We start from the raw sequence: 13,862 nt of genomic DNA, 5'->3' as shown, positions 1-13,862 counted from the left end.
TTTAACTTGCAATATAACTATGTAATTAGCTTTCAGTAATTGTAGAATAACTGATGATGTTATGTTATATACAAAAATAATGGGTATTTGGAACTTCGTTATTTGTATCGTATAGAGCGTGCGATCGTATATTATGTATACAATATTGTTTATTAGATTTTAGGTTTTTGAAACTTATTTAACTTTAAGGTGGTTTTTAATAAAGTGCCAAAAATCATATAGCGTTTTTAGGGGAGGGTAAACCTAAAACTACAGTTATAAATATGGATATGAAGGATACCTTCGATGAATATTTTTTAACAGTGCTGAAGTTTTTAGTTAATCATGTTTTATGTCGGCTCCTCTTTCTCCAACTTAACACAGATTAGTTCTGAGCCATCGGACACAGCGTCTGGAGTGATGACTTCGTTCGAATTAATGATCTCAGAATGGTGATCCTTTAGGTGCTTTTCCAGATGAGATTCATTTGAGAAGGCTATAGGACAATAGTTGCACATTCGTTGTTGTTGAATACGCATTTCCCTGTGCATCATCCCTGCTCTCCGTCGGGATAACTTCCACCTTGGAGTAGGTGAGTAGTTAAACACGAAGTTAGTTTTGGCCGTAGGCGCCTTCTTTTCTGGTTTCGGAGGTTCCAATTCCGGTATGGTCTCGCCCTTTTGCAGTCTAAGGTGGCTTCTGTTGAATTAAATAAAAAATCGTTTCGATAAGTATGAGACTAGAATAAAATTAATGGCACAACAAAGTTTTTTTAACTCACTTAAGGTGTATGATTAACAGAGACTTGTAACGGAACTTTCGTGGGCAAATTCTGCATGAGAATCGATCCGCATTGATGTCTTTGCATTCGTGGGTAGGAAACTCATCGATGGGAAAGCCTTCTAAACATTTTGAACAGACTTTTGGTGGGCCTGCTAAATGATAGCTTATTTCATCCTCCTCTTGTGTTTGGTTATTGCAGACATGGTTGGAAAACTTTTCAATCGGGAATGCCTCCCAGCATTTTGAGCACAGTTTGGGTGGACCTGGCAAACGGTAGCTTATCTCCTCTTCCTCCTCTGGATTGTGTTCGTCCTCGTCACACTCCTCTTTAATAAGATTGTCAACATTTAGCATAGCCACTGTGATATAAAATGTTATTTAGCAAATTAAATGTTTAATCCTGGTTTCTAACTTACCCTCATAAAACTCAGTCTCCGGGTAGGCTTCTTCAGATGGATCTTCTGTTTTTATGAACACTGGGGTTTCTGCAACCTTATAGGCCATGTTCTTTATGTCTATTTCACTTGATTCTCCAGTATCTGGTTCATTTTTAATGATCTTCTGGATCAGTGGCTTTCTTGAGGGTGTATTTCTAGATTTCCTTCCCATGTTTCTGGTCATCCAGATTTAACATGGACCTAAAATATTTATTGAATGATATTGTTTATGTTCCCCATTCTTTCTGTACTTTCAGCTGATTTTATTTTGTATTTAGGGTGGCCGGATTTCTAGAATATCGATCGAAAAAGATTGGTAGTCGAATCGAGATCGATAAATTTCACCGGGTACACTTAAAAAATGTTATTAATATATATTTTGACACAATTTTTTTATAAGCTTAAGATATTACTTTTATTCAAAATTTACTAATTCTTGTTTGAATTCTATAAATGCGTTTTATAAGAAAATAGATCTGCAATGAAGACAAAAGTCTGGAAGGTGTACTGGCTAAGTGAGGAGTAAAACTATGCTATGTATGAATACGTAAAAATATGAATCACCCTGTATAATTATTTTACATGGCTTAGGTGAGTTCATGTTTAGCGGGGTTACCATTTACCTTTAACCAGTGCACTCTTCTTCACACTGTGCGAAAAAAATATTTCTATGTTGACAAATAAGATAATAGAGTTATCTTAGCATTCATTAGATAAATCTCTCTATATAATATCCACACCTTACTGACTTTGACACTTGAAATAAGTTCAGGTCTTTGAGGTCTTAGTTAACTTGTTTAAAATAAATTTTAGAACAATGTCAAAGCAAATAATTAAATTCTACCTTAAGATTCATGATGTTAAATCAAAATATTGATAATGGGATGCACCTTCCACTGCCCATTGCTTAGCCAAATTGAATGAAGCTTGGCTGCTCACCACGTTTTGAGGAGATTGAGAATGGAGCTGGATGGGTTGCTAAGATATTGATTCGCATTTGATTTGACCACAAGTTAATCGACGACCAAGCTCAAAGATTTGTCAGTATTCGATCGATTTGCTAATGAGAGGCTAAAGGCGAGGGCCCGACTAGGTCTGTCAGCACTGCAAAATGAGACAAATAAGTGCTTCGCAAATCCGCACCTTTTGGCCGGGCTAATAATGAAACCCGAAGCGATTACACTGCAAAAGGTTAATTGGTTTGTAAGCGCATTGGATGGGAAACGACAGAAACACAAAAAAAAAAAAAAAATGAAAGAAAGGCGAAGAAAGTGTGCACACAATACTGGCCGTAAGTCCAGGCAGCTGACTCAACCTAATTGGCGCACGCGGCGCATACTTAATGCGCTTAGATGCGGGCCAAGCGCTTCGCTTTCGTCATCACCATTTCCATTGCCATTTATATTGCCATTGGCGCTGCAGGAGCAGCTTTGGCCCTTGTAATTAAATCCCGGCCAAGGCAGCCAACTGCAACATCACAAAATTGAGCCGTTCAAAGGGCAAATCAGGTTTAATTTTAATACCCTTGCTAAGTAAATTGAGTGTACCAAATATATCGCATTTGCTCATCTTATTTCGGCTGTTGGAATTGCAAATAAATTGGAATTGGGTGCTTTGATGTTTGCCAAAGATATATTTGTGTGTTATATTGGTGGAAGAATCAAGAAAAATGTTTAGTATTAAATTGGATTATTAATATTGTATTAGAACTTATTTTTGTATATTTTAACATAATATAATTTTGAATATTAACAAAAATAACTTAATTATGTTCGTAGTTTGTATGGTAAGTAGGTAAACCTCTTTTACTATTACAACTTTTTTCCCTAAGAACATGTTATTATTAACAAGCCACCAAAGTTATCAGCTAGCCATTACGATACAAAAGAAACCAAAGAAGACAAATTCCCTTATCATAATTAATATCATAAACAGCATTTTTCCATTGAATAATGAGGCAAATAACCAGGACTCCAGTTCAAAGCTCCCCCCATTTTCGTTTAGTTTGCGTTTTGTTTCCGCTTTGCGCGTTGTCAATTATTGTTGCATACTTTGTGGCGAACAATGCAAAGTGGTTAATGAGCGCGGTGGTGCGGTGGTACTCAGGGTTTTAGTGGGGTAGTGGGGGTCTTTGGGTAGTGTTAGAAGGCTAACAAGAAAATCCCTCTATGCCAACACGCGCACACCGTAATTAAGAGACACTCCACTCCATTCCGGGCACTGGGGACGATGGCCCTGGGGCCGATGGGAAAACAATGGATGAACACACGCTGGCCCCAAGTTCTCCCCTTTCCATGCCCGAAGCTGACCCAATTAGTCGACGAGGTCCTTCCATCCTTCCTCCGAATCTTCGATATAGACGCTGTTGGATCTTTCTTTCTAGTTGCCAGGCTGGTTCGTGGGTTGCCACGTTAATTAAATTATCACGTGTCAATTAATGTTGCCCGGCCCAGCGAAACGCAGCCGGAAAAACCATTCACTTTGACGTTCGGCAGAGGCACAGGCACAGGCACAGCCACTGGCATACGGTGCGTATGAGCGATGCCTGTCAACTATCAGCTGTCGCAATTTCTCATAGACGAAGCTTTTTTCGTATTCGCCACAAAGCAACCAAAAACCAGGCGATAAAAACTGTCGCTCAAAAATCCGTTTGATGATTTCCCGTCAAAGTTTTCCCAGTTTTTATAACCAATTTTTGGAGAATGCAAAAATTCAATTCCAAAGCCTGGATTCAGTGGATTTTCGTTGAGGATCAGCAATGCGGAATGATTGCGGTTAAATCCAAAAATAAAAAAAAATTATTTTTTCATCAAACCAAAAAAAAATGTTTCGTTAATGAAATTGAAAAGAAATTTCCTTACAAGTAAAAGTTATATTTAGAGATAATTATTTTTTAATTTAAGTATTTAACTTAATATTAAAAAAAATAAATTTATTTTTTATCTGTCTAATAACTCGTACAGGGTATCCCCTAGTCTTTTTATTCATATAAAACTATATTTTTGTAGGGCATGGCAATCCAATTTCCATTCTGTTATTTTCTCCTCCACTCGCTTAACGGTTAAAGTTTTTCAATTAAACGATTAAAATTCCAACGTTTTTCGCGCGATTAATTAAACTCTGCCGGAGGCTGGCAAATCAGAGTCTAGCATTTGTTTGGATTTATGCTCAATTTAATTGTGAAAATGCCTTTGGGCCCAGAACTGAACAATTACCGATTGCTGTGCGACCACTTGATGATGATTTCTTTGTACTTTTTTGGTTAAACAAGGGACTTTACATGTTGTTTTAAAGGTAACATATTTATTTAATTTTATTCCTTTGTATTTAAACTTAAAATGACAAGAAATATTCATTGAGAAGCGGATGGAGAGCAATCGAAGGGATGACAAAAGTTGGAATTGGATTAATACAAAATAAATATGACTATTTCGCAATGTCACTGCAATTTAAACCAATATTTTCTTTAAATATTTTCATAAAATCCTTTCAAAAATGGAAATTCTTTTAAATTTTTACCTTAAATACAAAGCTGATAAATATGTTTCATGCTGAGATATCCTTTTACCACAATCGATTTGCCATTTCCCGGTAAAATGCTATTTATTTAATATGTAGCAAAACAAAATGGCAAAAATAGGCGCTGCCAAAAGCATATTTCACACCTAACAAGCTTACAAGCTATATACTATTATTGCCGTTGCAGGCTGGCTGCTTAAATGGGATGCCCGCAAAACCGCAAAATTTGTGTTACATTTGCAGGCCGCTGTGTCAGCGAATTGTTATACCCCTTCACCGCACGCACATGTAGCGATTGCCTTTATTTTTTCTTTTCTCTTTTTTTTTTGGCAGCATTTTTGGTGGTGGTCTTGTGTGGCGGTTGGATTTTTTCACCCTGTTTAATAGCATACTTCTGGGCGCTGCGCCAACCACCTGTAAAGAAGCAAAGGCACTAAAGGGGTGATGGTGGGAAGTAGGGTGCGCTATGGGTCTCAGGTGCAAAGTATCAACGACGCGTTATTGTCGCCATTGCAGTTGTCCATAATGGTTTCGGCCATAAGCTCGGCTTGGCGCCCCGCAGGACAATTGTCCTGGCTTGCCGGCGGCATAAACATTAACACGCATTTTTATCGCCACACCTCCACTGCCGTCGAATTCCGTCTGCACTGCCATTTGAATGCCCTACTGCGGGAAACCATCGGTCATTAAAAAATCCGATTTTGTTTGCTATGGCAACCCAATAAGGCTGAGAATATTTCTGATAAGCTTGGATAAAATCGGTTTATGTGATTAGTTAGTTGGATAGTTTGTTTCGGATTTTAAGTCTTTATTCTTTACCTATCTTTAGTTTGCTTTCCTGAGTCAAAAAAGATCAATCTTTCCTTCTTTTTATGAATCCATAAGTTAAGCAGACTCCATCCTAATAGCAGAGCAATGTTATTCCAGAGTTTCCCTTCTATTTACGATACAGAACGAAGCTAGAAGATAGTCTTTTACATTTATGTTGCCCTCAATTTGCATTGTTTGCGTGTGCGTGGGAATATCCTATAGCCTTTTTATAGACGGCATCGTTGGGCATGTAATTATGTGCAATATAAATGCTTAGTGGGGGAAATTATGATGCAATAACTTTTCACCCCACACGCAACCACTTACATACATTGAAAATGCCAATCGAATGCCATCAAACGCAACTGTGTGTGTGTGTGTGTGGGCATCCTTTGATCCTTTAAGCAACCAATGCGTATACTCAATTTTTATGGCTTGTCATTTGCTTGCCTGCTGCTGCTGCTGCTTTCCGCTTTCTTTCTTTCTTCTTCTTCTTCTTCTTCTACTTCTTCACTCTTGAAGACCCACTCGACTTCGTCTGAAGCAGGAAATATGAAAAAGAGGCAGTGGGCCAAGGGGTGGGCGAAAGTCTGACGTTTGGGGCTTCTTTTACGGAATTTTCGGGCCTGCAATCTCAACATTTGTTTCACCCACTTGGACGAAATTACGTAGCTTGAGACGCCACTCCCACCACCTATCCAGATTTTCCTTCTGCTTCCTCTTATTTTTTGCCACACTTTTCCCACTTTTCGGCTGAGCCCTTGTATTGCCCGGATTTTGTGCCTTTCATTTGCGGCTTGGGGATTGTGTGTTTTATGCTAACCAAAAGATTTTCGTTGCATTTACTTGACAAACGGGTGGAATCAAGAGGGTTTTACTTTGAGACTCACATAAGCTGCGCGTTAGTGAAATAAATTCCGAATTACTTTTATATTTAATGTATTTATTACTTTGTATTGTAAAAGATTAGAATTTATAATTTCATTCACTTCATTAACTGCAAATTTAACTTAAAATTCCTAAAATAAAATCCATCAATTAGACAACCAACTAAAAGTCTCCTGTCAAATTCACTTCAATCAGTAAACTCCCTAAGGAATTGTGATCCTTCTGCTATTGGAAAATTGTGAATCGGCATGCCTAAGCCATTTCACACATAAAAGTGGAAAAATCGGAATTGAATAAGTGTGTTGGGGAAATATGAAAAATACTGTAAATTCCGTTTGGTCCATTGGGGGAGGATTTATCAGTTAGGTCAGAATTTAATAAACGAAAACCAAAAATGTCCTTAGAGTAGGTTTTTCAGCCCATACACAGGCACACACACACACACACACACTAATCGACTTATCCTTGCAGAGAGAGAGTGTGTATGTGTGTGTGTGAGAGAGTTTGACTGGGCATCATTCAATTGCTTTGACTTGGATCGAAAAATTGAATCGAATTGCATAAACATTTTTGTCCCTCGGGGTAGCTTGAGTTTGAGGACACACTGAACGACGACAGCAGACGTCTAATCAAATGAAAGGCAATGTAAGGTTTTCTAGGGCAGTGGCAAGATGGTTATTTTCTAAGCCGTTGAGCTCTCAAGTGGCCCAGTAATTCCAAAGTCCTCCTTTCCGCCTCCGTCCTTCCACTCTCACCCAATAAACTTTGGCCAATTGACTTTTGTTCTTGGACTTGGCCAACTTAATATTCATGATTTATTTGCTTTTCTTATTTGAGTAGCACATCAAATGGTCCTTCTTTATATACCGTTTAATTTCGCTTTGGCTGTGTAATAATAATTTAAATACACTTAATGCGATCGTACTTAAATGGCCTGGGCCTCGTGATTTTGCCTTGGCCTCATAAAATAATTTGTCATTAATCATTTCAACGGCCAGGACAGGCAGTTGAGTGGTGTTTTTATTGTGTTTTTTTTTGGTTTTTGTTTTACTTAATGCATTTTAAATCGCGAGCATTGACCAATTGTCAAGCGGCGGCGAATTAATGAACATCTCTATGATTTATGAATTTCCTCTCTCTTAGCAGTCAAGGAACTTTCTTGTGGCCTTCTCTGGCTTGCCTATTTGGCATTCATTTTGATTTCCTCCTCCATTCCATTAATCAAAAGTGCAAAATAATTTCGTGGTTCTTCAGAAATATGATGAAAATTGTAAATTTCTGCTTTCTTGGTACCTTTTGAAATTCATTCATTTTACCTCAATCCCATTGTGTTTATACATTTATCAAATTATTTTATTATTACCGAGCAAAACTCATTTCCGTTTTAATGCAGCATTTTAATGGTAATGTGCTGTGCTGGCTTTCTCATAAAATATTTTCTTGAGAAACACTCAGAAATCTCACCATAAAACTGAAAATTTTAATTACCGTTTTTGCTAGGCAAAACCTCAAGTAAATAAATGGAAACAAATAGCTAAAATATTTTCGGTAGCTCGAAGCAAAGGCGAAGAAATCTTTAAAATGCTAAAGCAACCAGCTAAAATTTCCCGAATGCCAGAAAGACCAAAATGCGCAATAAAACTAAATGAGCGTGTTTCGAGGATGTGGAGTGGGCGTACGATACGAGTATTCTTGCAAATCCTGAGCAAATAAACCAAGAATGCCAACAAGGCAAATATTAACAAGGCCAATAAAACTAGCCCAGCAGAGTAATCCTCGAAATAAGTAATCATTATGACCATCAGTAAACAATGTAAGGCAGCCTCAGAAGAGCTATGTAAAAAATGCAATGGGACTATCAAAATAACAATAACACCAAGGACATCTCGTCCGAGATATATGTTCATGACCCATACCCCCTACCCAAAGAAACGTCTGTGTATTAGTCCGGAAAACTATGTCCGGGGACATTAGTGTGCGTGACCAAAGGATATTTCGTTTCAGTACTATAGATGGCATCGTGATGGGTTTTTGTGGTAAAGGCTGAATTTCAAGATAAATATTTATCATAATTGAAGAAGAGATTACATCAAGCTACAGCAAAAGATGTTATTAGTAAGCTGAAGTGGTTTCATAGTGTATCTTATCAATCAAAGGTTAGGCCAGAAAGGGAAAGTGCTGAGCTTAGTTTTAGAGAAGTTTGGGAATCCAAGAAAAGTTCTAACCAAAAAATGCAAATATTTAAGTCTCCTACCACATTCTTACAACTCTTGTTGTTATAATTCACTTAAGTAAGTCATATTGATTAGTTTCCATTTATCTACCAAACGTATTTTCCTACCAAACTAACCTTTCACTAATCCCTTATGCCCATCACCAGGCAAACAAACATTCCGGACATCCACAAAACAAGGATAATCACTGCCAGATTTAATGGCATTTTTATGTCGGCCTAAAGGATTTTTAACTGCTGGCGTGGTCTTGTGGGTGGACAGGTGAATTACACATTAGACGAGAATTAACACCAACTCCCGGCGGAGAGTGACAAGTTGGGAAATTGATGATGGCCTCGGGCATATATACCATCGAGGTCGAGTTAATTACTTTTGTGTCCTCAAGTCTGGGATTTCTGATTTAATTCATGATTGTCCATAGACCAGGTGAAAGCCGATTTTCTAAGGCTTTTCATGTGTGTCTCTGTGTGTGTTTTAGTTAGGTTAATTCTATGCATTCTTCAGTGTCCCTGTCGCTGCAGATGTAATTAGGGTCGACGTTTGTGTTTGCCCGTTGCCACTACTGCCAGCAGACATACATAAATCATTGCTGTGTGCGGCGGCTGATCCTCAAACATCTGCATAATTACACTTTCAGTTCGTGTTGCAGCATTGCCTGAAGTTCTGTTTTACTTGCCATTTTATTAAACAGCACAGCTCTCTTGGCTTGCCAACACGCCACATTCATATGCCGCAGCCCATTGCCCATTGCCCGCTGCCGTTTTGCTTTTTCGCTTTTCCGGCTGCGGCGGCATCTGCAGACAGCCAACTATTAAAGCGCACTTCAGTACAAAACCGCCAGCGGTCTGTCTGACTAACCTTCCCTCTGTCCTGCGGACTGCTTAAAATTTCATCTACGTGCGCGATCTACGTGCAAACCACACCTGAAACCCCCATCTTTCCCACTCTTATTTTCAACCAACAAAAAAAAAAAAAAAAAGGGTCAGAGGCGAGAGACAATGGGCAACCTGCCAGCTGCAAGTAAAAGGGTAAGGAGGCCAAGAGAAGCAGCGAGAATCCAATGTAATTTAATGTTTCATTTCTACACATTTGGCCGCCTTGGCGTATACGTTATATTACCTAACACACGTTGCCCCGCACGCGATGAAAACGTGACGATTTCGCGTAACCCGGCAACAAGCTCTGCTCCCCCTCAATGGAGTTGGCAAAGTGATCGGGTTAGTATATCGGTTTTAATTCTAAATTTAATAACCTAAAACTTCTTAGTTTAAATTTTAAATTCTAAACCTAAAAAAGTGAAACATACTTAAATAAGCATGCAATATTTTCACCTTAATCTTATAAATCAAAATAATAATTCATATTTTTAAGTACATAAACTAAAAAGTAGACATTTAAAGTAAAAATTGTTTAAATTTTTAAAAATGTTTTTCAAACACGCAATCACCACTAACCCGGGCACAGAGTTCCGGCCAAGTAACATTAGAGGCTAGAGGCCAAGTTAAAGTTTTGTCCTCATCGCCTTCATCAAGTGCTTCTACACGCCCTGAACAATTAAGGTAATTAGTGTTACGTTGCCATTTGCTTTTGCTTTTGTTGTTGCTGTGTTGCTGTTGCTTTTGTTGTTGCTGTTACTGTGTGGCTGCCACATATTGTTGCTTTGGTTTATTTTTTTTTTGTTTTTCTGTTTTCGTTTTTTGTTTGGCGTTCTGCTCACATGCAAAGCCGCTTTCATGTTTGCCATTTGGGGGGAGAAGCAAACCTCTAAAAGCCAAAAACGCCAACGCAATCAGACATTCCGTTTCGTTTCGTTTCATTTTATTTCATTTCATTTGATATTATTTCACTCATTTTTCCAGCTGTCGCGTGTTTTCATATATATATATATACATATATATATATCTGTTGCTGTTGTTGTTATTAACTGATGTTGATTCAAGTCGCGACATCAAATCAGAGTCAAAATGCAAAGGGTCGTTGTTGTTTAAATTTGCAAAAATCAAATACTTTCCCTCCGAATTGGAATATTTAATTAGTTGATTTATTGGCGGATTGCATGTGTTGTTGGTTTGGGTTTGCCCTTGTTTTTCCCTTGCGTTTTTACCAAGAATTTCTTTGATTGGCACAAGGCAATTTCCATTCAACGTGTACACGTGTATATTAAACATTCGAGTGGCTTTAATTCGTTACATTTGGCGCAGTTTTAGCTTAGCCTAAAAGCTACTCTAGGTGAGTTTTATTTCACTTAACTTAATTAGCTTTTTAAGTGACTGCAATTATTTTGCAACATTTAATATCTCGCTTGCACTGATCCTTGATACTATTTACAGTCGGATTTATTTTTAGCCACAAGGACGCTGCGCAGCAGATGTGGTTAAGTTGTTGCTGTAGTAAACACACAGATCTAGTCTGTTGTAATCGCAGTTGTTGCCTTTGTTGCTGCTGTTTATGCATATTTAACACCCTTGAGCTATTATTGCGCGATTAAGCGGAAGAATTTAGCCAAGCTACGCATTGTCATTGCAGCTGGAGTTGTTGGGGTCGTTGCGCACCAAAGTATGCTATATAAAATGTTACAGTGGGCCAAAAAGCAAGAAAATTATATTAAAAGTTTATAAATGAAAATATACTTGTAAATTATTAAATAATAACTATCAATCGCTTTAAAAAAAAAACACATAAAAATCTTTATATTGACATTTTTACCATATACTTTCCAAAATGTTTGCAGTATTTTTTAAGGTGATCCAAAGAATTGATCTCATTTCAGAATCTATTACTTCAGCCCAGCACAACTTCGAGAACCGCCTTTTGAAGGAGTTGCAATCGTAGAAACTATGTATCATGCCAACTGAATGCAGAGTGTGCGATTAGGAGGTAAACCATAGCGATGGAAATGGTGGCCAGCATCATTGGGAAGCCGTATCTGAAGAACTGTACAAAGGAGATCTTATAGCCATATTGATGGGCAATCGCCGCTCCGACTACATTGGCCGATGCTCCGATCAGGGTTCCGTTACCACCAAAACAGGCACCGTAGGACAAGGCCCAAACTAGCGGCGTTAGGGGGACTTTGATCTCGTCGTTTTGATACAGCTGAACGTTCAGTCGTAGGATCATCGTGGTCACCGGCACATTGCCAACGAAGGCCGCTAAGATGGCGCTCATCCAGAGAACTAACAGAACGGACACAGTTATCTGATGTTCATCGTCGACGCTCGTTATCAATTTGACTGCATTTTCACTTAACCAACGAATAAATCCCAATTGATCCACCGTTTCGGTAAGCACTAATAAGGCGGCCAGAAAGAGCAGGGCTGACCATTCAACCTGGTCGAGAATCGCTTCGATATCTTCCATCTTGGCCAGAATGAGGAGAAGGAAGGCGGCCAGAACGGATACCCAACCCAAAGTTGCGCCAGACATAAAGGGCAGGGAGTGCATTAGGAAACAAAGGACAACAAATACTAGAGTAAATATGCATTTGATCAGCAACGTCTTGTCCTGGATGCGATGATGTGCCTCCAAATAGCCCAGGGTTTCGAAATAATTCGGAGACGGTTTCAGCCATGGCCGGCTAGGCTGTGTTTCCCGCATAAGCAGGACTCGAGCTGAAATCTCAGCGCTCATGCGAGGTCTATTTGCCTCCCTCTCGGCAGCCAGCCTGAGTTGCTGCTCGTCCAGCTTAAACAAAGACTTCCTCATGGTTAAATAGATTATACCATATCCGATGATCACTCCGAACACAACTCCCGGCAGCATATGTATTGTGAAATTAAGAAAGTTGACGCCTTGGCCAATAACATGTGGATTGGTCGCTAGAATAACATTTGGTGGATCTCCCACCGGAGTGAGGGTACCACCAAGATTTGAATACAACACCACCAGTATCAAGACGAGTGACGTCTGCACTGCCATAACTTCGCACAAACGGATCGCAATGGGTGCCATCAGAAGCAACATGGTAACATTATCCAGGACACATGACATGACGGCGGTAATCGTGCAAAGTAATATCACTAGTGGCCAAGGATGACCCTTTGAAATGCGATAAGCCAGAACAGCCATCCAGTCGAATATTCCTGTCTCGGATGTTATGGCCACAATAATCATCATTCCGAGTAACAGCATCAATGTCTCAAAATCAATCCAAGAAATTATGGTTTGTAAGGACGGTCGATTTCCAATCGCTGTGATGATTGCTATGCCAGTAGTGGCCATCAGGAGAGCGGCGAATGTACGATCCGTAAGCTCAAAGACGATCAGAATGTACAGGCCAATAAGCAGAAGGGCCGAGTAGAAAACACCATGTTCTGTTACCATGGGGTATTCGGAAACCATCATTAGTAGGGAAACCGGTTGGTCATTACTACCCGTTAACTTGATAACCGCCTTGGTACCTTCCCTAATTGCCTTGGAGTCATTGTAATAAAAGGGAGGCAAGATTTTAATGATCTTGGTGACTTCTTCGTAACGTGATTCGTCCTTTAGCAGATAGATGGCCCACATGTCACTGCTCCGGTATGTTTTATTCACGTTGTAATCCCGATACTCAACTCGTACACCCACAGTGGGTGTATTCTCGCCCTGGGTCTTTTCCGAACTAATGGGACCCTTAAACGTTATCTCAATCGCATCGATTGGTAATTTCACCGTAAAAAATTCAACTTGATTGGGCAATAATGTGATCACCGTTGTACGATCCGGTGAGTTTGCAATCCGTACTAGAATGTAAGTAAAGAAACCCCAGACCAGTAACAAAATTCCAATCTTGATAAGTTTGAAGATAAGACGCCATACGGAAAATTTCTCCGGCTCATCTAAGTAGTTCGGTTCCAGTTGGTCCGGCATCCGAAGTCTACGGGGTATACTGGATTGGTACGACGAAGGCCATGCCTGGAACACTCCGTCTACTGGGCTTAAATTTGCTCCAAGAAAAGTAACACTCATGAATTTCATTTGATAGATACATCAAAGTGTTAGTTTAGAAATGAAATATATAACTTATTGATTGAAGTAGTGAAAGTACTAGACTTGACCATAGTAACTGTTTTTCTAATGAAAAACTTATATATAAAAATATTTATAAAGTTAATTATTACAGAATTCAAAGTAGTTTCTAAACAACTTTCCCACAGTACCAGAGTACGAGTAGGACGTGCTTTGAGCAGAAGTTAAGTGCCGTTTGAGCCTTTTTAAATATAGAGAAACC

At 39.0% G+C, this 13,862-nt stretch overlaps 2 protein-coding genes across 2 annotated transcripts; both read right to left on the bottom strand.

Annotated features, from left to right (window-relative positions):
• Window positions 1-101: 101 nt before the first annotated feature.
• LOC108114500 (histone-lysine N-methyltransferase PRDM9) lies at window positions 102-1,480 on the bottom strand. Its single transcript, XM_017225520.1, has 3 exons — window positions 1,179-1,480; window positions 761-1,121; window positions 102-678 (listed from the first exon to the last, which is right to left on the bottom strand). Exons 1-3 carry the CDS (start codon window positions 1,381-1,383, stop codon window positions 330-332), a joined length of 915 nt encoding a protein of 304 aa, XP_017081009.1. The 5' UTR covers window positions 1,384-1,480; the 3' UTR covers window positions 102-329.
• Window positions 1,481-11,316: 9,836 nt separating this feature from the next.
• LOC108113963 (P protein) lies at window positions 11,317-13,623 on the bottom strand. The gene has a single exon (XM_017224677.2). The coding sequence runs from the start codon at window positions 13,607-13,609 to the stop codon at window positions 11,486-11,488; it is 2,124 nt and encodes a 707-aa protein (XP_017080166.1). The 5' UTR covers window positions 13,610-13,623; the 3' UTR covers window positions 11,317-11,485.
• Window positions 13,624-13,862: the final 239 nt, after the last annotated feature.

Source organism: Drosophila eugracilis, unplaced genomic scaffold, assembly GCF_018153835.1.
Source record: "Drosophila eugracilis isolate 14026-0451.02 unplaced genomic scaffold, ASM1815383v1 contig_2154, whole genome shotgun sequence".
In the NCBI taxonomy this organism is placed as follows: domain Eukaryota; kingdom Metazoa; phylum Arthropoda; class Insecta; order Diptera; family Drosophilidae; genus Drosophila; species Drosophila eugracilis.
Note: the sequence above shows the minus strand (reverse complement) of the source record. Positions and strands in the feature narration are given on the sequence as shown.

What these genes read in the sequence shown, in the direction of transcription:
- LOC108114500 (XM_017225520.1), bottom strand. Translation starts at nt 1,383, where the DNA reads ATGACCAGAAACATGGGAAGGAAATCTAGAAATACACCCTCAAGAAAG. An exon ending in GGAGACTGAGTTTTATGAGG is followed by an intron (nt 1,122 to 1,178) that starts GTAAGTTAGAAA and finishes TTTATATCACAG; the next exon opens with TGGCTATGCTAAATGTTGAC. An exon ending in CTGTTAATCATACACCTTAA is followed by an intron (nt 679 to 760) that starts GTGAGTTAAAAA and finishes TTAATTCAACAG; the next exon opens with AAGCCACCTTAGACTGCAAA.
- LOC108113963 (XM_017224677.2), bottom strand. Translation starts at nt 13,609, where the DNA reads ATGAAATTCATGAGTGTTACTTTTCTTGGAGCAAATTTAAGCCCAGTA.